This window comes from Neopelma chrysocephalum, unplaced genomic scaffold (genome assembly GCF_003984885.1).
Source record: "Neopelma chrysocephalum unplaced genomic scaffold, ASM398488v2 Primary Assembly neopelma1_92, whole genome shotgun sequence".
Taxonomy (NCBI): Eukaryota; Metazoa; Chordata; class Aves; order Passeriformes; family Pipridae; genus Neopelma; species Neopelma chrysocephalum.
Window position 1 is genome coordinate 1699214 of NW_020897754.1, and position 27675 is coordinate 1726888.

Sequence of the window (27675 nt, forward strand, 5' to 3'; positions counted from 1 at the left end):
CTGAGGGTGTCTCTACACAATCCCTTGAGACTGGAGGCAGAAACCCACTTGTTTTCAGCTGTGATCACCTGCACAGCTCAAGATCAGCACTGAAAAAGCAGTGAAAACAGGACCTTTTGGCCCAATTCCTGCACGTTGGCATTTCCACTTGTAGGAGTGGTTTGATAGGAGCTCCAGCTTGTGCAACTTGGGATTGTGTTGAGGGTCTTATGATGGATTACCACAAAAGGTCCCATCCTTTTGCACAGCACAGGTGTAACCTAACCACAGTTTAGTTTGCCCTGACAAAACTGTTGGACAAATGGAATTGTGAATTAAAATTACTAATATGTTATGCATCATATACACACAGAGCAGTCATCCATCATGAAGAAGATATCTGTTACCCTGTGATAAGAACAACATGACCTTTGGGCTACTCTGCTGCCTGAGCCTGCTTGAAGCAGAAATTACTTGCAGCCTGTCAAACATCATTCTGAAGTAACGATTGATGTTTTAAATGATGGCCCCTGCATTTCACATGTTAAATTCCAAATTCCAGTCTCACTGACTTTCTTTTCAGGGTCTCTGAAGACCAGAAGGGACAAAAATGAAACCCTGCCAGCATGAGAGGGTAGATTTTAGGCTGCTAATAATTGTAATTCCACTGACAATGCAGCATATCAGTTCTACACCAGCAATTCTTCAGAGTAATTCAGAACCAGGACCTGGGTAAAACCTGGGAGAGTCCACAGGAAAAGAAAGTTTTTATACATTTCTTCTAACTGGAAAACATGACGTGACCTTTTGAAACCAGGACCATCAAAACAGAATAGAGGTCAAAACTGTTAGCTGCAAAAACATTCTAAATAACATAAACAGTGCCAACGTCTCTGCTTTCACTGTATTTCTTTCCACGACCATAGCGAGACTGACAAGGCATGTAAAAATTATTTCACTCTGTGGAGAGCAGTGCATGGCTGCATTTCACTTGGAAGAGAGCAGTATCATGTCTAACTGGTTCACAGGAATTGCACCATGTCTATATCCCCACTATTTTTCTTTCCATAGCTATAAATAATTTGGGTTATGAGCCATGTGAAAATAAATGATTCCACTGCGTGAGAAGGTGAGGCCCCATTTATCTTTAAACTCACTGGTACCCAGCTTTGTCAAGTGCCTCTTTGAACTTCACAGAGAGCAAAGCACATCTGCCTGTCCTGTAGGGAGAAAAAACACAGTGGGAACCCACTGTGGTATCTCTACCAACTCTGACATTATTTAGTGAACTATCCCCATACTATTATTGGGACTGGAGAGGAGTCGTAAAACTGGAGTCTCCCAACACAGTTCTCAAGTGCTTCCTTTTCAACTGATGATCCAGGTTGCAGAAGAATGGCTCCAACTTCCCACAGTGCTCTTCTGCTCCCCTTTATCCTCAGGAATGCAAAAGAACATAAAGAACTGTATTTCTCCATGGGAGCTGTGCACAAAATGTCCTGATGGTCCGTGATCAGACACTGTGTGGGTCATGTCAGATTAGGATGTTTGATGGGCTTTCATTTGGCAATGAAATCCCACAGGATTTCTCCTAAAGTAAGTGATTATTGTTAAATGATACCTTGCTCACAACAAGCTGTTGATCTGCTGCAAACATCAAGTGATGCAGCCAGCACAAATGTCCACATTCTTCTGGACAGCTGATTTCAGCAGAATGAAGGGGGCAATCATTTTAGAAGGATGAAGGAGGACTGAACAAAATACTTCCAAAGCAATTGATGATCCTGAAGTTTTCTGAGGATCTCAAAATACGAGGGAGGCAGCAGAATCATTTTTAAATAGAACTTTTCAGCTTTAAATAAAGGCACAGAAACTCAGATGCTCTGTGATAAGCTGCACAGTCACGATTTGACTCGGGTTAACAGGCAGACCATTATCTTTCTTTTCATGACCTCATGAAGATTAATGGGAATGGCTGCTCCTTTTCCACTTAAAGCTCTGCTCAGTGTAATTCATATTTGGAAGGACCTAGTTCTGATCAGGGTGCATTTATGCACTCGTGTGTGCATATGAACTCCTGAAGATTTGCCTTGCTGCATACGAGTCAGGGAACAAATTAAAAACTAGGGATTTTGGGTGACTTAGAACTTTCACATAAGCTGCTTAAAGGCAACTGAAAGGGTAATCAACATGCAATCTTCACTTAGCTCTTGAACAATGATGGATATGGAGATTTCCAAAGCCTCATCACAGGCGGAAGTGAGGATTCTCCTTTCAATGGCTGGACAAATATTTGAACTGATTGTGTCTGTCTAATCCTTTGCAGATTTAAAATGCTACCCAGCTCCAGGAAAATCATATACTCCCAGATCAGCCTGAAATAATTACAGAAACTTCATAACCTTCTTGTTTTTAATAATGACATGTTAGGACTAATAACTATTACCAGTACTCAGCGGATATTAATATAAAAGTATGTTCTGCTAGTTGTTCTTATTCCCTGATTTCTCAATCTTCCTTTGCTTTTCTTTCCTTCTCTTTTCTCATGCTTTTACAAATCACCACTGTCCCCTAAACCTCCTAACTAGTGTTGCCCTGTTGACACAGATATAAGTTCCCTGATGTACACAGACCACAAAGTACTTCATAAAGCAGCCACAAAACTTTTTAACCCCGTGTCAGAGGCGGGGAAATAGAGGAACAGAAAAACAAACTAACTCATCCACACTTGAATCCAAGCCCAGTGCACAACTCAACAGGCTCCCTCGGCATTGGCAATCACCACTGGCTTCCACAAAACACACGTTGTTCCACCTTTCAAATATTACAGAGCCCCCAATGCTCACGTTGCAATTATTTTGATATTTGCCTGTCACTTTGCAATAAAACTTGAAAGGCATTAACTCGGGATTAACGTGGGCATAATCTATCAGGCTACACTTGTAATACTCAAAATATTCCATAGCATCTTAAATAATGCACACCAGGGATATCTTGTTAAGGTAGAAAGATAATTTCATATGCTCAGACTCACTGGATTCGGTGCCACTGTGAGAAAATCTAAATCAAAGCAGAACACAGGTTCTGCTGTTCCCTCCAGAAAACATCCAGCCAGCTGCTGTGTGGTTTATTTACATGGAGTTAGTCCTAGTTCCAGTTTTACAATGGGTTTATCCAGCAGTTTGGGCAGGGTGTGACACTTCTCTGCTTTCCTTCATCTGTAGAAGGGGGTATTGGTAATTATCACTTGATGTTTTATGGATCAGTACTTTAAAATGGACTATTATAACTGAACAAAGCATTATGGATCGAAGTAATTAGTAATCTTAGACGAATTACAGTTGTTTTTAGCTCCTGATTTGGGCTTCTGAATGGTTTGATACAGCAGCTGGCACTGTTTTGCCCTGGCAGATTTTGTGAGTGTCTGCAGAACTGTGATGGCCACCTTTACTTCAGGAAGCACAACTGCTGTCCCACCGCTCTCCCTGTGACTGCACAGCTCACTGCCTCCAGCAGGCTCTGCATGTTCCAGCCAGGAATAATTCTATTTACGCAGTGTCTTCTGCTTGAGGATTTCAAAGGCCACCAGCTTATTAGCTTCATTAAACCTCCACAACACTTCTGCAGGAGAGATATGTTTAATTAACTCTTCTTTCACAAACCTGAACCCGAGGCAGGTAGGGTAGTGTGTGACTTCCCTGCATCAGATAGCTGCAAAATGAAATAAAGCATATATTGCAGCACCTCTAATTTGAGTTCTGAGCTTCAACAACATCCTCATTTTCCCTCCCACAGTGCTAATTAACTGTAATGTATGATAATCATTACTGAACTGCAGTTCCACTAAGTAGCAAATGAAGATTCTCTGTTTAATTAGCTTTATGGCTAGGTTGTGGGGCAAGGCATTTTCCTAATTAACAGGATTAAATCTAGACTGGGCAGACAGGAATGAGTGTAATTAAAATTTAATCTCCCTCATCCTGAAAACAGGCTGCCCACAAAACAGAGCTTTGTGTAAATGCTCTCAGAGCATGGAAAGGTTGAGGCAGGTTTCAACACATTTCTCTCATGTCACTTTCTCAATTTTCACCTGTTATCTTTGCATTTTCACGAAGAAACCTGTCTTCCAACACAGATGGTAATCTGTCACATATGGATTTAGGTGTCAGCTATTCTCCTCCAGGACATATCCACTCTGACATTATCCACCAACCAATCAATAAAAGAGTCTGCCAGGCTGCCAAGAGATCAATCACCTTGTAAAACAAACATTATGTCCTATTATTTTCTTATTACAGTTAATTAGATTTATAAAACACAAAAACCTTCGAAAGTGGAAAAACTTAGGAAAGCTGTCAGAATAGGTTAGGCCCAGAGTTCTCAGCTGTAAAAGGGAAGGGGATTTACTAAATCTAATGTGAAAAGAAAGGATTTTCATTTAAAATTTTTTGCTGAACACTGAATTCTTTTCTCAACCTAAAAACATGTTAGTGCAGTGCTATGAACCCAAACAGTGTGAGCTGTCTTAGGCTGTGACACCACAATGTGAAGTGGACTGAAGACATAAAGGAACAGACTGATGGTCTTTTACTGTCTAGGCTGAGCTAAATGCTAAAACTACCCCTGCACCTCCATCCCCACCCTCAAAAAAAGAAAAAAAAAAAGCCATAGGAATCCCAAAAAATAAAACTAGTTTTCCTCCTACTGTAACGTTTTGAGCAACCAAAATGCTTTTTATAAAACACAGCAGAGGGAGAAAGAAATAAGTGTGCAGATCTGGGGGCTGTGGTTAAAATGGTGGTAAAGAATTGTGCAAATACCTTGGGCTGCCTACTTATCCATCTTGATTATTCACACAGCTACTATGACCATAATAGTTGTAGGTGTATTTTATGCAGGAAGAGCTGAGGCAGAAGAACTCTATGGGTTGCTGAAGGTTACATGCAACAGCAACAGTAAAAAGAGTTAATTCACTGTTTCTTAAGGTATAAACCACACAAATCTCGAGGAACTGATATCCCTGGGCATTTTCTCTGCACTAGATCTCACTAAAAAAACCTAGATTTGGCGCATGAACTCAATTTATATTTACTCATAATTGTCTTCATTTATCTTCTTGGAACTCTTACCTGCTTGGGAAAGCTGTGTGCTTATTTCCAAGGACCTCAGTTTGCTTCTAAAAACATGTTTGTTTTAATTAAATAAAAATTAAAAATAAAATTGGTATCGAAGACAGTTGTAGGTAGTGATGCTCCCTCTAAAGTGCCAGTGAAGCTGTGCCAGCTTTCCTGTGATAAAGCTACTCCTGCTGAAAGGGGCAGTTGAATACAATTAGCCCATGATAATTCAGATGCATGATGGTTCTTAATGAATCAAAGAAATTTGGCTGCTGACCAAAAAATTAACCCTCCAAAACTTTTTGAAGGCACTACTTCAACCAAACAGGGATCTGTTCTGTACCAGGGAAGGCAGATACATCACTGAGAGCAGGATCTGATCATATTAAAAATCATATAAAATCTGTATTTTATGGTGAAGAAGGCAGAGATAAAAGAATGACAAAATACTCTAAGTTTTGAATGCTGGTAGCTTTGATTATGTGAGTAGTCAAGTAACATTATGTGAGTCCCAAGCAACAGAAAGCACAGCCCACTTTTCCAAAATGCACTGTGGTTGTTGATCCTCAGGGGGCTTTATATTGTTGAATAAATGCAAGGTCTTTTCAACAACTGAAATGCAAAATATGACCCTCTGAAGCATTAATTTAAAGGATTTGGCATTTTCAAAGGGGAGGTTCACAAAGACAAATAACAACTGCAAGTTTCTAGGGAACAGGGATATTGCCTAGTCATGAAAAAAACCCCTAACTTAGTACACATGAATTTATTTTGTGGGGATAGATGGAACCCTTGGGAGGGACTGAAACTCAACGAGTTACATGGCAGCTGACCTAAGTCTGCAATTTTTTAATGGAAGATAATTTGTTATATTATATTTGTCTGTCATGAACAAGTCTACAGCAGATAAATGAATTGTATGTCTTTAAGCCAAAAAAAACCCCAACCAAAACTAAAAGGCAATTCCCTCAAAAATAAGGAAGGGGCAGTGAAAGTTTCACACATATTCTAGATTAAATAAATTTGCAGCAACAGTCAAGAAGGATTCTGCTTTCCATTCTCTTTTTTTTTTGGTCTTCCCTTTTCTTCTTTCTGACAAATTTCAACCGTGTTGGTAGCTAAAATCTGCATTTATTTCCTTTTTTTATAAATTGATTTTTTGTCACTGTGGCCTGGAACTTTAAGTGTCTCTTAGAAAGTCTGAATCAAATTATGCCTATAAATCTAAAAATTCAGTCAACATCCCACTAGTGAGTGTCCAATTGCTCATTTTTCTGATCCCCTCACCAGGCTTCTGACCACCAGGAGTTTTCTACCTCTTCCTCCCCAAGGCCCCATTCATTCACTCATTTTCTGTTGCTCACCAGCATCTTTCTCTCTCTCCCACATCTCCACTACTTATGGTTTCACCAACCTGGCTGAGCCTTCTCCTGTCTCTGTACCCGCCTCTGCCCCTCAGCTCAGACGCTTTATCATCTTACAGTGCACCAACAACGCTCCACTCCCTGTTTCCTTTAAAAAAAGTGGGGAAAAGTTAGAAACCTAAATTCCCAGTCTTAGGAAGCCTTCAACCAGCTGTTTCTAGGGCAGCAGATGATTGTGGCTCCCTGACTGGACATGACACAGAGCTTCCTACTGAGCTGCTGCAGCTGCCTGCTGGATGCTGCTCCTGTTTTCCTCAGGCTGGATTGATCTTGTATGTTCTTTGTCTTGCAGACCTGGATAAAATCAATGTAACAGCATAAAATGACTGCAGCCTCAGCAATAAGGCTGCTGCAGACAGGCCTTAATGTTTGCTTCTTTAATCCACGTTTGATTAAGGAAGCAAAGATTAAAAACATTGAAGGTGTTTTTGCAGGGACCTGGGAGCTTGTACTCTGGTCCAATTTCCTGGTCCTGTCCCCGTCTTCTAAAACAAGCAGCTCTTCTGATAAACTGAACTTGAGTCACTCAAGTTTTCCCTCTTTCAATCCTGATCTTTAAGAGGGCTTTTTTTTTTTCTGGACAGACATGGTCTCACATCTTGCTTAGAGTCCTATCAAACCAAAAATAACCCCAAAACTGCATCTGTAATTTAATATTCCCTCTTGGCTTTAGTCTTTCCTTTGTCATTCCTATCAAATCAATTCTCTTTGTGTCTTCTTTCACCAACTACAAGGCTACCTGTTATCTCTGCAACATGCACAGGGTTGATTCATATGCCAATTCCCTGTGGAAGCATCTAGTGGGTCACACTATAACTACTGGAGGTCTTCTCAGGGCTTTCCCAAAGAGGTCACAAAAGTGTGTGTTCTCAGAAAGTCTTGCCAGTACCTAAGCATTGAACAGGACCACGGTTTTCATGACAAAATTCCCAATTTTCCTCTCATTTAATGCTGCTTTTGTTACCTTTCTCTTTGGTTAGGCAGCCACATCTGTTGTTTCATAGTGTTAAATCACTGCCTTTGGCTGCCTGTTTGGCACAAATGCCTCTATTTTCTTAATCATATGGGTTTTGTCAAAAAAAGAGGAGTATTTTTGCTGCTGCAAAATTGTAGCAGAAAATCTGTTGGTTGCTGTAAAGCAGCTGAGGAGATTCACACAAATCAGCCTTTACCAAGAAGGCTTCCTTGCTTGCTTCCTGAAAAAAGAATGGGATCCCAAAACTCTTCAACTATGCAGAAGCACTGGAAAATGGTCAGAACTTGTTTGTCAGAAGGCAGTTTAAAGAAAGCTCAGCCCTTTTAATTGAACATTTAATTGCACATTTAATCTGTGCATCATACATATATAGCAAATTACTGGTTTTGTCCCTTATATTTATTTTTTATTTTGTTTTTAGACTAAAAGACAGACCTCAGCCACAAGATTTGTATTTGCCTTTTGCTCAGCATGGAGAGGGCAAAGGTATTTTTTGTTTTGATACATGGCTCTAGGGGCTTGTGATTTCATCTGATTTCTTCTATTTTCTGATAGCTCTTTGCTTACATGTGCAGAGAAGCAAACTCAAATGGTGTTTATATTTGAACATGCACTTATTTCTAGTTACAAACACTGGGAGGGTAAGTTGTAGCTTGAAAGCAGAAAGCTTGAATCCATGTCTGATGGAAGCAGAGCTGCTTATAATGAATTATGAAAACTAGATCTTGATTTGACTATTGGGAAGTTTACTCTTGGCTTAAGTTGATGAGAAGCAGGGAGAAAACCATCAGGGACAAAGAACGGCTCAGAATAAACCACTTCAGTAAACACTTAAGGGTTGTTAAAAGACAAAACATACTTTAATAACTAACTTCTACAATTCTATCCCCTGACTCTGGACACTTGTGGACTGACTTTGACAAACAGGCCATGGCCTGCTGATGATAAAAAATCAGGGAAGTCTGATTCCTCTGGAGTAGAGTGCTTTTCAGAGTGAGTGACACAGAAGGGAGAAGAAAACCAGAGAGGGACTGAGATTTTTGTCCTGCATTGACTTTCACACGTGAGTGGAGAACAGCACTGTATTCACATCCATCTTTTTCCTTATATTTTGTTTTTCTTACCGAGCTCAAGAAGAGCCACTTTGTTCCTCACTGGTTAGACTCTGAAGGGAAGTGGGAAGGATAACCCAGTTCAGGGATGTTTTCCAGGCAGGTAAAGTGGATACCCTGTAGGTTGGGATTAGACTATTTCCATGTCCTTATGAGGAGGTTGTTGTGATAAGATATGAGTTCAAAGGGTGCCAGCTGCTCCATGTTATTTCCCAGTGCACATATCTTTAAGCTTGTACAAACAGCTCAGCCATATGATGTAAGACCTCTAATCCCATCAGGAATTAACAAAGGATGCTGTGCTTATTTTTTCCTTGGGCTCACCTATTCTTCTGACTATATTCTAAAACACAGTTCACTGAGGGATTCTTGAGAGAAGTAAAAGGCCCAAAATCAAATTTAATGCCCACTGAGAGCTGATGCAGAGGGGAGAGGACAGACATTCTTGTTAGGTATCCCACAGCAGGGGCAATATGGGGATCAAATGAAGAGTCACAGAAGGTGTGGTCTATACAAAGGCCTGAGGATGACAACCTCTATCTTAAAAATGAAACAGTGATTTTCAATCCAGCCCAGGTAGCTTTATTTAAGCACAGCAAGCAAAGAGAAGCTACTTATTAGCTTAAATGAAAAGCTGCTCTCACTGGTCATCACTGTACCTTTGACTTAGGTAAGGCTGAGGCACCATTTTCCATGTGCTGCTTTCCAAAACCAAACTCTGGACATAAGGCACCATATCAGCAGAATGTTAATCTAGTGTGCTGTACACTAAATTTCTCTGGCATCAAGCAGCAGCATCGTGAACCAGTATTGAAAGCAGAACCTCTCAACAGCCAATCTCTCAATTACCTAAATTATCTTAAAGCTATGACATAGGAGTAGATGGCCATGGTACAGTTATCAAGGGAAATGTAACCAGAAGAAAAAGGGAACAAAGACAAGCAGGTCTCTGCCCTTTCTGGCTTAGCCAGACATCCTCTTCAAAAACCCACTGCTGCTTGTAATGTTGAAATTTATGTAATTTTGACATTCTTGAGTTTTTGCAATTTTGACATTTAGGCTGACATTTGCTGATACCACAGCACTCTGATTGCAGTGGAGGTGAGGACTGCCAGCAACTTATTTCACTTGAGTTTATCCTTTCACACCATTTGCATGTATGTTTTTTTCCTTTATTTTTTTTAGACACCATATGTGTCTAATGTGGAGGGAGCTAAACTGACCTTTTCACACATGTTAAAAAAAAAAATCTTGATGTTGCTAGAGAAAGGTGAGCTGGAAAAAAGCTCTTTTTGTATGTCCCAGGACTGCTCTGGGACATCTCACACAATACTTATTGTCACTAATGCCATGCAAAAAGTAGAGCAGGATACCTGCTTTCAATGAGGTCCCTTTACAGCTAAGGAAGAAAACTAGAACATTGCCCAAACAAAACAAAACAAAAATATAAAAAAGTTAATTCCCATGAAATAATTTGGACCTCTCTTGCACTTTTCTCTTAGGTCAGGTATATCTTATTTCAGAACTGCTCCAGACTTATAGTCTTGATTCTAAAGGCATTGGGACACTTTTATGTTGTGAAAAGTGTGGTTGTATGTGCCACTAAAGTTTTATCTTCCTTGATGTAAACTTGACTGATGCATATATTTTACAGAGGTTATCTTGCACAGGGATATATTTTACTGTCAAATTTTTACTAACATGTAAAAAAAATAGGTTGATCAGGGATATTAACCAAACAAAACCTGAGTTTATCACAGGTGATTACTCCTACTGCAAAACATTGCATTTAGACAACCAGTGAAAAACTATATCACTCTGAGACTTATTTAATCAATCACAGTCAAAGGAAGGTATTATCATTACTCTGGCAAGCTAATAGTTGATGTACCAGATTAACTACTGCATCTTACTAATAACAGACAATAAAAATAACCTGTGCTCCTTCTGGTGCTCCTTTTTTAAAAAGAGAGGAAACATTTTCAGTGTCATATGAATTGATTGGGACTGACAAGATGCAATTCTAAAAGCTTTAGTCAATTTAATCCAATTTAGAGAAAAAAACCCCTAAAACAAATTTTAAGTAATTTCGATTAATGGAATGATGGAGGAAATCATAACTGTTCACAGATACTCTGCAGCCAGGAAATGAAGCCAAATTGGCCAGCTAAACTGCTCACTGTGAGCTTTTCACTCAGTGTTAGTGTGTTCTGAATTAAAAGAGAGGAAAGCCTTCAACATCTGAGTCATACTCTTGTACCAAACTGATGTCAAGCATTAATTTTGAACATTTAAACATTTAACTTAATTAAACGTTTCAGTTCATATTTAACAAAACATGACATACTTTGCTTCATTAAAACTCATTCTGTAACTCTTTCCTCAGAGAAACAATTCCATTTTCAAGATTTAATTCACTTTCAGGAGTTCATTTTGTGTGTGTGTGTGTGTATCCAAAACTAATTTAAAATGTATTTTTCTGCTGTAATAGGCTGCAATTAAGAAAGATGAAAAAAAAGTGATCATTATGTCAACCTAGTACAGCCAATGCAAAATTTCCCTTTTAGTTCAAATTAACTCTGAAACAGTCCTTTGACTGAAATTTTTCATTAGTCCCTATCTTCTTTTCTAGATTGCTGAATGATAAGGGAGCTTACAGAGCTGAGTTAGAGGCCTTTGATTCAACACTCAGGCATTTCTGATGCTCCCACTGCAGCACAGTCAAGTATTTAAGCATGTAAGTGCCACATTTCTTCGCTGCATCTGAATGCTGAAGGCTGGGGGGCTGTTTCAAGGATGTGGAGAGCACATTGCTGGGTCACCATGACAATGAGACAGCAGGAAGGAGAAATGTTTGCCATCCAGTCACATAACCCCAGCATAACACTGCTCTAGTCAAACAATATGCCAGAGGGCTAAGAAGGGCTTACTCAGTGTTGCACAGTAAATAAAATGCACCATCTCTGGGTGGAGATGGGAAGGGAACTTTCTGCCTCCTAAATACACGTCTGGGATCACCTGGGCTTCACAAAGACCTATTTGAGCACATGAATTAATCCTGCTGCAGATCATAACCTCATATTGCTGCTAAACCCACCAACATTCTAGCCCAGCCTTCCCAAAATCCCGCTGTCAAGTCCCTTCCCCTTGAGGGTGGATTGTCAGAGGATGCAAATGAAATGATGAAATGATGCAAAAAAAAATAAACACACATCCTGCTACCACAAAACATCTAAGGGACGTTGCAAAGTTAGGCAGCACTTTATGGATGTTTATGGAAAAGTCATATTTGACAGGTGGCTTTTGCTCCATGACCCTTAGAAATCCAGTTATGTTTCTCTTCTCCTGCCTAAAGATTTTCCTTGCTCTGCTGTTTGACTCGAGGAGTTCAGCAAGTGCTGCACCCTGCACAGGGCCTCTGTGTCCCTGTGTGCAGGGCTGGGAAGCTGCATCATTCTGGGCACAGGATGTACCCTGGGGATACAGTTTCTTTTTCAAGTCCTGAGGCAGAAATGCAGCATATCAGACACATGGTCCAACATGCTAGAAGCTAGTGGCTCTTCCTCTTACTCTGTTTCACTTAGAGAACCCTAAGAGTCCCTGTCTCTCTCGGACATCATGTTTTGCCATCATTCCCAGTCCTTCTCTGCTGTCAGTCCTGGGAGAAGAATGCTCCCTTGCTCAGCTTGTCTCCCATCCTTCTGTAGCTGCCCTTTATTGTCTGATCCAGTTTATCAGATGGATTTAAACAACCTTCAGAAATCTGTGCTAAGTCTACCCTAGTCTGACTTCACTCCTCTCGAACCCCACAAGTTTTTTTTGCAAATGAACCTCTTGTTTTATCAGCTACTTCAGTTGTATTCAATAGAATTGAAACGCTGGACTGATGAATCTTCTCAATGAGGGCAGATTCCAGCTGGATCCACGAAAAGGGTTCTCAGCAGGAAGGATGCACAGAAACCAACAAACAAGGGGGTTTGGGACCACAGAACCCCTGATATGCACAACACAGGGGATATTAAAAAGTAGGGAGGAGGCAATGAGCAACAAGCACCCTGGGCTACTGTGCCTTTTAATCCTCTGGCTCCCTTTCTGCCTGAATTAGCTGAATCCTGTGGGATAACTTGGTAGGCATTTAAGAAAACGAACTACACTGTTTTGTCTTGTGTAGCCCAATAATGGGCAGCATCAAATGAACTGAGTGAGCATCAAGCTGGGAATCACCCAGTTACAATGGCAGGAGAAATTAAATAGCGTTAATTAGAGGGAGAATATGGAACTCTTTCTGCCTGGAATGTCTCTTCTCTTAGCTGTCAAAAGCCTCCATGGCTTGGCTTATTAAAAGCCAAGTTGACAGGAAAGCTGAAGGGAATAAAGGAGCATTCTCCATTGTATGCCAAGCCAGCTGAGGGAAGACATGAGTTCCAGACTGACTTTTAAAGAACAGCAAAAGGTTAATGAACTTTTATCCCAGCCACCATTTGTACATCTGAAGGTCCCTCTAACCAGACCACAGACAGTTCTGCTCTTCTTACACTACAAGATCAGAGAAGTAATATACGTAAGGGAGAAAGAATCAGAGATAAAAAAGATTTTTTCAGTTTCCAGAAACCAAAGAAACCTTCTGTGACATTAGTTTTCCTACTGGCTGTGCAGATACCTGTTCATATTCCACATTAAAACTATATCTACAACAAATTTTCCCCCTGTTTTATTGACATTTGGTATAAGCCAGACTGCAATCTGCATTAACAAAAGGAGCTTGATTCTTTGAGGTGCAATGAACTCTCATTTCCCACTGAGCCTGTGGAAGAGGTCAACATCCAAACCCACTGAAGGTGGTTCCTTGGATTGCTTGGAAATTGCTTTCCTGCACCTTCCATCCTCTGATAAATTGGGAAAGGGCCAGGAGAAATACCAGAGTTTCAGTTCCATACTCTGTATTTTAAATTCATGCCAGCTTTTCTGATAGAACTATAGAATGGGAAATATGATATTGCATATGAAGTATAGAACAATTAGTTACATTTAATAAGGTTTATTTGCCACCTTTTGGCAATCGAGCATGTTTGCATATTCTCTTTTTTAAGAACTTGTCTTTCCTTTTCTTTTATATCTACTTGCCTTTTTTCAATACTAAACAATTAATGTAATTCCAAACTACCAAACAAAAATCTGTGGGCATTTTGGACAGTAAATCTTTTCCCCATTACATGTCTATACAATGCCTAAACCAGATTAGTCCTGATTTTTTAACAGAACCATCTAGAAATTTTCTTTATTTAGAAAAATAGTATTTTTATTGATTTCATTTTTTTTAAATTTCACTGATTTCCTTGTAAAAAATAAGGAAGAAAAGTGTCAACAGATTTCTATAAAATGTCATTATGGCAGAAGGACACTGTTGAGGAAATCACCTACAAGTGAGCTGGAATTACAGATTAATAAATTACACAATGTCCACCCTGCAGTGCTCAAAAGTTCAGATGTTTCTTTGAGTCTCTGAATCCAAGCAACTCCGTAATGTAAAATGTCTTAGAGAGGAAGATGCCAAAACTGACTAAAAAGTCACAGACTTTCCAATGAAAACATTATTTTTGGTCAACATTATTTGCTAAATTAAACCTAAACATATCAATCATTCTGCTCAACCCACAAGTGCATTTTGCAGTTAATATATCAATTTTCCCTCCAGTTCCTCTCAGCTTTACTTACATGCCCTGTACCTCTACCTTCCTTTAACAGACAATGGCATATCTTTCTTCCATATTTAGAAACATAACCTCTCTTAAAATGATGCTTCTATGAAAAAGCTCACTTGGACACGCTGTGACACTTGATGGACTTGGAAACTGTGCCCAGGAAAGACAGGATGTGACATGATCCCTGAAGATGCTTTTAAGGGAAAAAACTTTACTGCTCAGTTTAAGTGCAGGATCCTTTGAGCACAGGTTTAAATGGGAATTTACTTCAGCTTCAGGAAAGCAGAATCTTAGCCCAGAAATCTCACAGTAGATAAACGTGATTAATGACAAATAAATTAAATTAAAAACATATATATTACCTTTTTATGAGGAAGAATACTTCCTAAAATGTCAATAAAGGTTAAAAAGAAATGGCTTGGTTTGTTAATTAAACCATGTAAGTCATTTTCCAGTTGCTGCTTATTTAGGAAAGTAAAAAAGAATCTGCAGCATCATAATTCTGTTTCTTGTATTTTCTACTGATAAAAACAGGGGAAAAGCAAAAAGTGAAAGAGCTTGGAGCGAAAGTATTTGGTTTGAGGATCAGCTGAATATTTCATTTTGTCTGTAGGACTAACTATAGACTTGATTATTATATAAATATTGTTCCATGTTAGTTCTCTGGCCAAGTGTCTAAATTTAGAATTAATCTTTTTTTTTCATGACACAGTTTCAATAATAAACATTATGATCAAGCCTAGGTGTATGTTACATTATTAAAATGCCTCCTTTTTAAGCACTTGGTGGAGTCACTGTTACTGTTCTGCCGGTAAAAATGAAGATTTATTTTTATGTGGCTTGAACTAAGATAACTGAGTTTTGATGTGAGCTCACCCTTAACTATTAACATTGTGTGCAATGGCAGCTTAAATGTTTTATTTTCAAATAAACAGGCAAATGGACTGTTATTTCTATAAATACTAACAGGATCATGCCCAAGCACTGGGATTTTTCAGCCTGGAGCAAGAGGAAACCACACATTTTCTGTTTGTTTTTGTGGGGTTTACTATTTTAAGTAACATCAAGCCCTGGACTGAAGATATTCTGCCATTTCTGGGTATTTTGAAGGAAAAAAAGAGCCATAATAATTTCTTGGCAAGTTAGGTCAGCTTATGCTAAGTCACTGAGTGATAAAAAGGGTTCTCTGTGACAAGAATATATGCAATGTCCTCCTGGATGTCCATCACTGAGTCCTTTGCAAGGAACCTCAAAAGGAAGATGGGACAATGGTTGATAGATGGTCTGATCCTGCTAACATGTATCCAAATCTACACACATGCCATTAAGTGTGATTTTGGAGGAATATTTGAGAACTGTCCCTGTCTCCTTAACTGGGAACAGATGCCGACAGTGATCTCAGATGCTCTTTTCTGTCCCTTCTTCCCCTGACCTCGGTATTAACACACCCACGAAGGACAAAAAACACCAAGGTTCTTGTGCTGCCTTTGGAACAGTAAAACCTGAGCACCAGCCACGTGGTTCAGACCCGTGCATTTGTAAATGTTGTTTTGGTTTTCCTTTGTTGCTACTTATTGTTTGAAGGTGCACAAAAGGACAAGTGCCTGGGTTTTTTTCCCGAGCAATACCTGTCTTTCCTTGGTAATAACCAGCTGATTATCTGCAGGTAACAAAGTATTGGTTGAGAATCTTAACTTGCTTTTTCAATAGACAAATTCAGACGTTTCCAGATGACTGCAGTTTTACAAGAATATCCTTTGAAACTAAAGGCTTTTTGCAGCCCAGTTGTTCCTCTGAACCTCTGCTCGGCTCAAAAAAGCTTGACCTCTGCATCTTATTTCTTTGCAGTAATAAAACCTTCTTCTAATACACAGAAAGAAAAATGACTGAAATCACAGAATATTTTGAGCTGGGAGGGACACACAGAAAAACAAGGGGTGAGAAAACGAATGAACTCAACTGGAATCCCTACACCAGCACTGCCTCAACTTGAAAGTATTGATTAAATAACTTGATATTTACATCTTCTGCTGGAAGCACTGAAGGCAAATGATGCATTGCAAAGCAAACAGAGGCTGACCTTTGCACGTTTTCCCATCAGGCTGCAGGGTAAATCCAACTGGGCAACTGCACCGAACCCCTGTCGCCGTGTCCTTGCACGTCCGATCGCAGCCTCCGTTATTGACAGCACATGTTTCTGCAGGACGAGAGAGAAAGGGAGAGAGGGAGAGGGAGAGAGGGAGTGTAATGAGATGTTCTGGGGGAGGGGAGAGGCACTGGCTCTTTGGGATATTACTGCATTACAACATATTTGGGATATTACAGTGTCACAACATACTGGAAGCAATGTAAGTTTAAGCAAGGCAACCGGAGCAAGCTTTTGAGGTTGTCAGGGCCCACGGACTGTTCTGGAGTGGGAAATCATTCCCACAGGTCATGATTTCTTTCTCCTCCCAGGAGATTTGCCTTATTATATTTACTTTTCAACCGCCTTAGACAACAGGATGGGTTGTTATGTATGGAACAAGTTTAAAATGAGAGAAAAAAAAAAGTTATTGCCTCTAAAAGCAGAACCAAATCTTCTGCCTGTTTTCTATCAGTCAATGTCTAGCTGAGGCATTTCGGGCTTCACTTTTAAATGATGTCGTAGGCATAATGAACTCTAAAAACAGTAGAAAGCAAAGCAGCGTGCTAGACTTGGAACTGAGAATTGAAAATCCTTAGTTAAGAAAGAGTTAATGGAAAATGAACTACATATATCACTTTGACAAGAATCTACATGCCCAATCTGTTCTTACTGAACTACAAGCAAAAGGCATCTGGGTTTTGTCCACTTAAAGCTTTTTGCAAATTGAAAGGAGTTTGGAGTGGGTGGGAGGGCATAATTGAGGTCACTGAACCCATTCCAAGCTGTGTCATTGAAATTTCCCAGTGCTTGTAGTATGTAGAAGGGTGGCTGGGCAAACACAGGCAAGAGAAAGTTGCAATACTTCTGAGCTTTTACTACAGTGGGCAATGACTGTGAGGTACATAAAAAAAAAAAAAATCTTCAACTTCGTTAGAAAAAAAGCAAAACCCCTCCCTCATTGCCATTATTTCCATTCACTTATGCACATGCACACACATTACACATGCATAAGCTCACACATCACACTCACAAACACATCCATAAAATAGATAAAAGGCAAGTGAAATGATTAACTTTGCTTTGATCCACAGAATGGAGTGAATGTAAGGATGCCAATTTAGCACGTCAGTTTGAACTGGGCATTTATCTGAAAAGTATTTACTTCAGAGAGCAAGTCCTTTTAATAGTATCTTTTTCAGTTGCTCTGGCTTTGATTAAATTAAAATACCCCACTGCCCCCCAAGATTTACATTATTCTACTCAGCTCACCTCCTTCCCTGAAGAGGCTTTGTCATTACTTACTCAGATTTACAGACTCCTATTGCTGAATATTCACAGCCTGTGTCACAATTGTACCCTGTGGACAGGGTCTGACAATAAGCTATAGGATATGCTAATTGGGAATTGCCTTAGAACAGTACATTGATCAAAAATTATTTACACAGAACAGAACAGGCTTTATCTTTTAATTGACTAGTACTAAAAGATTTTTTATTTTAAAGCAGCCTCTGCTTTGTCCTCAAGGTGAACTTGGACTGGCCCTTTGGAGGGACTTCACTGCTTTAAAACAGGGGGGAAAAAAAGTGTAACTGGTTTCTTTTGGGGTTTTTTAGGTTTTTTGTTTGTTTGTTTGTTTGTTTTGCACTGGCACAAGCCTCTACATCAGTTTGTGGAATGAGCTCCTGGCACTTATGAAAAAACTGAAAGCAAGGGGTTGCATTACCAGCATGGGACAGAACTCTGAGTCCAGACACACTCACACATGCTCCTCTGGATAGATTTGAGATTTTTATGCCATGTTTGCTATGTAATAACATTAATTTGAAAGGGCAACCAGCATCCAAATAGATTTGCATATAACTGCCAGGAGGCACAGCTAACAAATGTTTTTCTTGTAATGGAGCTGAGGCTGCAATTCCTTATTTTCAGGCAGAGTTCTTGCTCATGTTAGGCACAACCTGCAGGACCTGAACCAAACTGTTTAAGTAATATAGTTCTGAATTTCATTTACTCCTTTGGGAAGGACTATTTTATAGACTTAAGAGGTTAAAAACTACTGCTTGAAGAATTCTTCTGCTGGCATTTCCACTTGTTTGTGTGTGTGCACGTGTAGGTCAACATATCAAATAATTTTATCTTTCAGAGAGGGGAAAACCTGTCAGGTAATTTAAAATTTTTTACAGTTTAGGGGTGGGATGATTTGCCAGGAGTAAAGAGTAAAGGTTAAAAGCCAGGAAAAGGCACTGGAGATTAGGTTTGGCATGGCACTGCAAAGAGCAGTAAATCTTATGTTAGCAGATTAACTCTGGCATATGAAGACCCCTTTATTGTAGTACATCAGCACAAGATGAACATAAGCAGTAATATTTCTGCTTTCTGGATGACATCCAGTGAAAATGAATAGACACAACAATTTTTTTTTTTCCCATGGCATGGATGACTGGATCTATAGGGTAAGGGTCATTCAGTGAACAAGAGTTATTTCTACATATAAATAGAAGGAATCAAGCCAGCTTTTCTTATTTTCACACAGATTTAGTAAAACAAACCAAAAGGGATAAATACCCTTCAACTTTCCTAGTGACTCTGACTTTCATACATGACAAACTCTTTAACAGAATGAAGACCCAAGTGAGCAGGAGGACATGTGACAGTACCTCTAACATTTTGGATTATTGGAGAGATGTATTGATGAAATTCCTTAAACTCAAGGTCGTGAGAAAACATTGGGAAAAGAAAGCAAACATGAATAGCAGAATGTGGGAAAGAGGTCCTGGGAGCCACATCAAAGAGAAGAGCTGAGGCCTGTACACAACATAAACCCAAGTGCACGACCACCTGTGCTTCTGGCAGTAAGGACTTCAACTCCTTCTTCACCTCAAACTTTATATTTGAAAAGCAAATACAACTTTCAGGCTTCAAACAAAGAGCAAAAGCAAATTACTTCTTATTTTCATTTTATCACACTGGACAAGGGAAAAAAACAGATGTTAAAAATTGGATCAGGCCTTCACAGTGATATTGATCCTACAGACCATTTTCTCTGGGTTTTTTTCCTCTGGGAAAGACAACCTCAGCATTTTAGCATTTTCTGTTTGTTTGTTCCAAACTTTTTCACACATTTCTGGGTTGGTTTTTTTTTTTTTTTTGTTCTGATGAGGTACCAGAAAAAGAACTGGAAGACACAAGTAAAGCAGTGTCCCGGAACTGACATTTAGATTCCTTCTGAATTATGATAAAGCTCTAATTTGAAACAATTAGACTTTGCTGTTAATTAAAAGTGATGTTTGTAGCCCCATCTACATCCTTATTGAATTCCTACCAGAAAATTCAGACAGAAACAGGGATCTAAAGAACAGGACACCTATTTATATAAGGCAGTCTGGGAGAAATTACATTGTGTTTTTCCAGTGTAAACTCTTAATTCTGGAAAAATCTGCTCAGTGGATCCATAGCCAAGAAATAACTAAAATCATTACCAATATGTTTTACCTATGGTTTACTCCATTAGGATATAGACTGCTCTAACAATGATATGTATATATATATAAGAGAAAAACAGTAACTATGGGATATTGCAATATGGGATATGGTTTGAGAACATTTCTGAAAACCTGATTTTCAGCTTCTTTTATGAAACAAGTAAACACGACCATTTAGAATACAAGCTTCTAATTCAATCTGGGTTGTTGTCTTTTTTTTTCTGAAGTAGCCAATTATTTAATAAAGCCAATTTTAGTGACTTCAATTTATCTCATGAACAAAAGAACATGATGAGATTTTAAGGGTATTGGTCAAAATCAGGCAAATCTGTCCTACTCATTTTTGGCAGCCTGGTTCAATCTGAACTAAGATCCAAACCAGTTTTACAGGAACTGAGATATGGTGCAAAGCAGAACAAAATTACACAGGTCTGTGAGACCGGACAAGGTAAACACCTGATCTCTTCTGTTACCCAGCATGGCAAACTGAAGTCAATAGGATCCAGAAAACCCTATTTGCTTTCTAATTCTTGATCACAACACAGTGACTGGAAAGAGCAGATAACAACAACTGCCATCTCTGAATCAAGAGTGGAAGGTTGGACTGAGCTCCTGTCCTAAGGCAGAGGAAAAGGATTTTTAGCAGCAACAGGTAGGCTGCAAATAAAAGAGATGGCAGCCCCCCAAAACAAAGAATATTCTCTAAGCTTGCCAGATTTCTGTAAAAGGCTGACATGGTGAGCAGAAAGCACAGCTGAAAGGAAGACGTGGAAGTGGAAAAATGCTATTTCCCCCTGCTTAGTTCCCACGATTGCCCAAGTGCTAACACTGATCACGGGGCAAGTTAAAGCAAACCAGCAATTCAAACTGCCTTTATTTGGAATTCGTTTGCAGTAGCCTAAAGCTCAGTGATCTGTGCCATCCCAGAGCAGCTTGTTTTGAGTCAACTTAAGAGGAATTCCTGATGGAGGAGCCTGAATTCAGAGGAGCTATCACGTCCTATGGAGTAGGTCACAGTCCAAGCAAGGTTATGAGTAACAGTATTCAGAGTGTAACCATATCTCCTCCTGCACCTGGTCTGAATTTTGCACATGAACACAGTATATTATGCTCAGATAACTGTCTTAAATTCAGGGGTCACACACACGAACGAGTCAATCTTGATGTAACCGAAGGCTAAATGTTGCAAGAGGAATATCAGCTTCAGTGCACTCACTGTTTTAGCCAGTGAAAGCATAAGGTGTATGGATTACCTCAGACCAGTTTTTCCTAAAGAGGTTCCCCCGAGGTAATACTGCCTGGAAACTGGAGTGGCAAGAAGGTTTCTCAGTAGCTGTGCTGTAACTAAAGCTGTTGTAAACTGCTGCTGTGCCCCTACCAAGGGATAACCTGTTTACCTATCCTAAGCACACAAAAATGTTTATTTCTGTGTATCTAATTCACAGCGAAGCACAAACTTTGAACAAGTGAGGAAAGATTAGGGATATCTGTTACAGAAAGCCAAATATATGGCTTTGGGAATTTTGAGGTGGTCTAATCTGAAACCACTAATTGCCATTGTCTGTAATAATCCTTTGCATCACTGCAGCATTTTAGGGCCCTCGTAAGGACCTACACCAGGATTCCACTGGGTTTTCACAGTACCCTCCACCTCTTAACTTTTATGTTATACAGAGAATCATACAGAAACAATTTTAACCACTAATGGCATCACTGCTGTGTGCAGGTGAACTGCAGGACTGGATAAATGTCCTAACTGAGTAAAGACCCACACTCTGGAACCCCCCCAAATTCTGACCAAAAATACACAAATTCTGAAAGCCTGAGACTGGGAAGAGAGTAAAACTCCACTCAGGGAATTAAAAAAAAAATAGTCTGTGGATTATAAATTGAGCTTGCCTTGAAGTAAGAGGGAATATTCAGTATGAGTAAGAAAGCCATGAGACAGGGAACACATAGTAAGGCTGCTGTTGCCATCCATAAAGAGAATTTTACTGCAAGTGGCACTACATGCTCTGTGTGCCACGGGATCAGGGAACAAGGAGGGACCTAAAGGACAAACAAGCACAGGGACGAAACTAAACACAAAACTGAAATATTTCAATTTTCAGTTAAGGGAGAACGATGCTATTCTCATGCAAATTCTGCTCTGTGATGCTGAAAGGGGAGAGAAAGAGCATTCACAGGAGTATAATGAATGAAACAAATAGCTGTGAACAGATGAAGGAGGAACTGAAAGAGCTTCATATTCAGGGAATGAAAAAGGTGAGACAGAAAGGGTAACTTGCAGGATGTGGAATTCTTCCCTTCGTTATGCTTGTCTCCTCACTTCCTTGCAATTTCATGATTGGTAGAATTTTATTTGCATGAAAATAGGATGAGAATTCTGCACTGCCACATAGGGAATGTGTGAAGATCGATTCCTCTTCAGGGAACTCTACTTATTTAGGGAACATCACTTGATAGATTGGATCAGGTGTTTTATAAGCACCCTGTGAGTCCAGTCTGGTCCCTTAAAATTAGCACTAGGAGCTGAGCTGTGCAGAGAAGCTGCATTTAAGAAAAACTGAAATACTCTGAACATTGCCAAGGAGCATTATCTCCTGACCTTGGACAAATCCTTTCATTTAAAATGGAAAAGCAAAACAATGGAAGGTATTGCCAGGAATTCTGGATAAGGTCAGAGTCTTTATCATCAGCAAAGAAATGAAGAAAAGGGATTTTTACAGGAAATAGCACACCATTCACAAACCCAGTGAATAAAAGTGACGATAACTTGAGATGAAAGGACCTGCCCTTGGGAGAGAGAGAATGCATGAATGACCTCGGGGATTCCTTCCCCCTGTTTGCTATGATTTCATACAGCAAAGTAGAACTGACAGAAGGAGTTAAAGCAAGGTCTTGGTTTCACAGTCAGTAACTGAGTCAGGGAGCCTCCCAGCAATATGCCTGTTAGTTATATGCTTTAAATTCTTTATTGATTAAAGCACAAAGAGGTTTGGGATGCACACAGAGCCACACGCTCGGTTTGCTGTCAGTGAGCAGTTCTAAGTCAGGGAAAAGCCATGCAGAAAAATAAAGACGTATTTTAAGTAACTGGAAAGAGTCCTAGGAGGCAGCACAACAATGCCAGGTACTAAAGCACAGACTGAAAAGGTGTTCTTGGCTTAAAGTGCCCCTTGGTCGGCTGTAACTATGACAGAAGTTAACTGCTCTGAAAGAACACTTGAAAACAAACATCAGCTTGTCCACCTCCCTGCTCTTTGAGACAGAAATCTGGAAGTAGTATCACCTGGAAACTCTTCAAAATTCCATTTTGAAAGAAACCAAAAATGAAGCTTGCATAGTCTGTTTCTAACTTGCACTGGAATCAAACAACCTAAGACTTGTGGAAATTCTCCGGTGGCAAACCAGAGTTCGCAACACTCTGCACTCCAATGCTTGGTAGTTAGGGCATTAAATGCCATGTCAGAAAACCACATTTTCTATGCTTTTATGTTTATTGAAACTGAAGAATGCCAAGCCCTTATCAGGCTATTGGTTGTCAATACTGGCCCCAAGGGTGGAACACCTTCATAAGGCAATAACAAGTTAGTCTGACCTTACAGACCAACATTTCCCTTCAACACGGGTGGCAACGCACCCAGAAAGGGCCTTCAAGTATCATTTCCTCACCTTTCAAATGAATGTCCTAATGAGACTCCTGTGTACATCCTGCCTCCCTATTTCTGAAGATCATTCCAAGCAAAAGCACTGTGAAAACCCGAGTCTTCCCACAAAACTTACTTTCACAAAAAAAGGCTTTTGACAGAAAACTCTCATCAGGTGAAAGGATTTTTTTTTTTTTTAGTTAAGAATGTATGGCTTCAGTAAGTTCTACTATTCTACAGCTCCTTTTCCTGAGCTGAAAAGAAGCTAAATATGGCTCTACCATACAGGCCTGAAATGCAGAAAATGGTGGGTTTCCATTTGAACTACACAATCACTGTGTGGTTTATACACTATTTCAAGAAAGAGGTTTGATTTTGGAGAAGTTATTCACACTGAATCACCAGAGGAGAGATCCTTGGATGACGGAAAGGATAGACAAGGAAGGTTTCCATATCGATATGCCATCATTTTAAACGTGGTAGGAGAAAATAAATTTAATTATGAGACTCTGGTAATTCTAGTTAACTTTGTGGATTCTGTTTCCCTGTAGTGGAGTAAGAGCTGTATGTCTCTGCTGAAGAGAAAACAGTGATTCAATGAAATTAAGTCCTGAAATTCCTAACAAACAAAACACCAGACAGGAAGCAACAGCTTAGGTCAGACAGACACAATGGACTAGAAAACTCACAAGTTACTCTATGATTCCAAAATCCAGAAGCCGTGACACCCCCTTGCTGCTCTGCCAAACTTATGGTCTTCAGCAGAAAAGATTAACCCCCTCAAGGTGTCATATGGAGAGGTGGAAGGAAAAAGAAGCCTGCACACCAGAGAAATTAGAAGTTTTTTATCTGCTGTTCATGTGCATGTTCATACAGGGCATAGATCCTTGCAAGTTAAGACCTGAGATTTTTTTAGCCTTAAGACCACACAGTCCCACACCATCAGTTCTTCTGAGGTCTGGAATCCCAGGAATTTCCAGAAAAAGGACTAAGAGAAAGAAGGGGAAAAGGGTGGCTGACCGTGTGGATGTGCACAGGGACAAGACATCTCCAATAAGTGACCTTGCTTTCTACTTCCACCATGATCAATATGAAGTTCACAAACTGGGTGTGTGCCCTCTGCAATCCCTACTTTATGCAAGATACCTGAAGGAGGATCTTATTTATTGGAAACAGGGAATGTGGAGGAATGCTCTGGTTAGAGCTGCAGGAAACCTGGGAGCCTCTGTGAGGGGCAAGTGCAGAAGGAAGGATGGTGCTTCAGATGGCCTTTCTATCCTCAGCTCCTGGGGAGTGTGCTCAGCTCACATCAGATGGTTCCACCTCTGCTTACTAACAGTCAGTTGACACAATCTGTCTCCTGCAGAGGTAATCTGGTGTGGAAAAAAGCTATAACCAGGTACCTTTCTGCCACTGAGGCATTCAGGTGCTCCAGACAAAAGCATGCTTGGTGTCCAGGATGAACAGGGTGGCCTAATCCTTAGATAACTGTGGTGTAGGAAAAGATACCACATGTCTGATTATTAAGCTCAGATGACTCAAGATACATGAAGGTGAGTGCCACTTTTGGTTCAAATGGGTAAACCTAAGCTCTAAAGTTGTAAATCTCTCTGCCTACTTGATGTAACAGATGCTGAAATGCTTACCTTTGCTGCAAATGCTGTAGGGCACGATGACAAGCTCAAATTGTGGGTTTTTTTCTTAATATGATATGAGCAGCTCGTTAAGATCCTTTGTAGGTACTGGGCTAAAAATCTGAAATCAAACCAGCTTTGGCCAGCACAGGATAAACACAGTTACCTTGGCTGATGCTTCCAGGTACCTCCAGGAGGCACGAGACTGGATGAAAGAGCTGACCAAGTGACATTAAATAATCTGTAGGGATCTTAGGAGACAGCTTCAAGGGAAGAGAACTGCATCACTGTTTCTGATGTAGGTTGCAAATAACCTCACTGATGACCCAAGAAGTCAGTGTCCACTGGAAAAATCTTAAGCTGCCCTGGCACAAAATGAGCCGAACGTGTCTCATGAAGGAGTGAATTTCTGGGTAGAGTTTGGGCTTCTGAAGATATGGGTGGCAATGGCATTACTGTTATTTGCACCATCATACTTCCCCTAAACATGCCAGGGAAATTACTCTGTGCTCCCTTAACTTCAAGGTGGGCTCAGTGTCCTGTTGCTCTTTGCTACAGCCAAAAGAACTTCATAAAACTCTCTTTGTGTGACAAGAAGGAACCAACCTTACAACCAGAGCAAGAACATTTTATTGCCAAAGTGAGTTCTTATAACAGTGATCTCTGGAAAGAATGGAAAAGGTGGCTTGAAGGTGAGGAAGATGAACAAAGCCCTGGCAGTTGTTCTGAAGTCACCTGAGGCCGAGCCCAAATGAACCTGATCATCTGACTGTTAAAGAGAACAGGAAGGAAAATGAAGCACAGTGAGAGATGGGTCTGCAAAAAGAGCTGATCAAAGGGTAAGATCACAGACAAAACATGATAGTTGTGTTGCTAAAACACCTCACACAGTCTGGTAAGGCCTGTGGTGATGGCACTGTAACAAGTGACTGCATTTTGAAAGGCAATATAAAAAAATACGTCATAAAATTATTTGGTTCTAAGAGTTGATGTAAAGATTAGCCAAAGAGCAAAGCATTATCTCCCTAACACCAGACAGTTTTACAGCTCTGGTTCCTCAGAGAGGAAGTTTTGAGCTGCCTGTCACATCTTTGTAAGCAGTTGATTTATTTGTAATGAGGCAGCCCAATGGCATAACTGGTGCTACAAACTCTACTTTTGTGTCCAATAACATCACGTTCTGTGTACAAGAAAGCTTCAGACAACAGCTCTATAAAAACCCTGAAGCCTTTCTGAGCAAAAGACAGTGGCCAAGAAGGATGTTAAACCCATGAGACTTGATAAATTTACAATTTATTTAATGATAAGGAGCTGAACTGCTGGATGACTCATCTTTACAGCTGTACACTGTGGGGCTGTTGGACTTAGGAATTCTATCCAAGGCTGCAACAGCAAAAAGAGATATGGTAACATGAATAAAACAACCTCCATTGCTGAAGGTGTGACACAGGACCAGATATTTTGAGGATACATGTATTAGTAGGGCTGAGCAGAAATTTAGTGCTTCTAAAGCTGTGTGCCCACACTAGAATGGCTTTCAGACAGGTAGGCAGGGCATGATACACTGTGTTTCAAACTCATGCTAGATTTAGGCTCCTTTAACCAGGTAGGGCAGTCTCATGCTGTGATGCTGTGACAGGAAAAACAGTCGTGGCAAAGAGGTTCCCAAGGAAAAAGAAGGTAAAGGAAAACAGAGAAGGTCTCCGTGATGCTCCTAAGAAACACACAGAGAATATTTTCAGAAAAAAAAAAGTGTTGTACCACACAAAACAGAGATTTGAACATAATTTTAAGAGCTGAAGGCAGTGCTCAACTAAGTGCAAGATAGATACACCAGATGTTTAAGAAGACCTGAAGACAGTGGTCGTGCCCTACTGGTTTATAGCAAGTCCAAGGTTTTCTGCAGCAAGGGGGGGTGTAACTGGACCTTAAAGATAATGGCACAGCTCTGGTTTTAAATGCCTGGGGGTATGTGAACTTCTGCAGGGTGAATGTCCTTCCTAATCCACAGACTATTTCTAAACGTTATGAAAAAGGCTGGATGAAAATTCCTGGGAATCACTGGATGGTTCCAAAGGAAAGTTTCTCGTAGGTCATGAGAGAAGACCAGTTTCTTGTCTGCCTCACAAGACCTAGACAAAAGTGCATCTAACAGAGAGGAAGAAAGTGTATTTATTACTTTGCTCTGTTTAAGATTCAGCCCCAAGTCACAGGACCACACCACGACTAGGTCACAGCCCCTGTAATAATCAGCCTAAGACACAGAGGTGGCCAGTCTTGGTGTAGCAAAATGACAGCAAAATGTTCTCCTAAAATCATCTTGTGCAAGCTTATTCTTAACAATTATTCATAACAAATAAGAATATTTAATAATCTTATTATTATTAATAATATCTTGGCTGATATTAAGGGTTATACAGATCACAGTCATTTTAATAGCATGCAGCAAATGACAGGGGACTAGAAATTAC

The 27675-nt window shown here is 40.0% G+C and overlaps 1 protein-coding gene across 3 annotated transcripts in view; it reads right to left on the reverse strand.

Annotated features, from left to right (window-relative positions):
- The window catches only part of SCUBE1 (signal peptide, CUB domain and EGF like domain containing 1), a 175774-nt gene that overhangs the window by 47959 nt on the left and 100140 nt on the right, over window positions 1–27675 (reverse strand). For all 3 annotated transcript variants that reach the window (XM_027693634.1, XM_027693633.1, XM_027693631.1), the window contains one exon: window positions 16391–16507. In XM_027693634.1, coding sequence (XP_027549435.1) covers window positions 16391–16507 — 117 coding nt within the window. The remainder of the gene's footprint in view (window positions 1–16390; window positions 16508–27675) is intronic.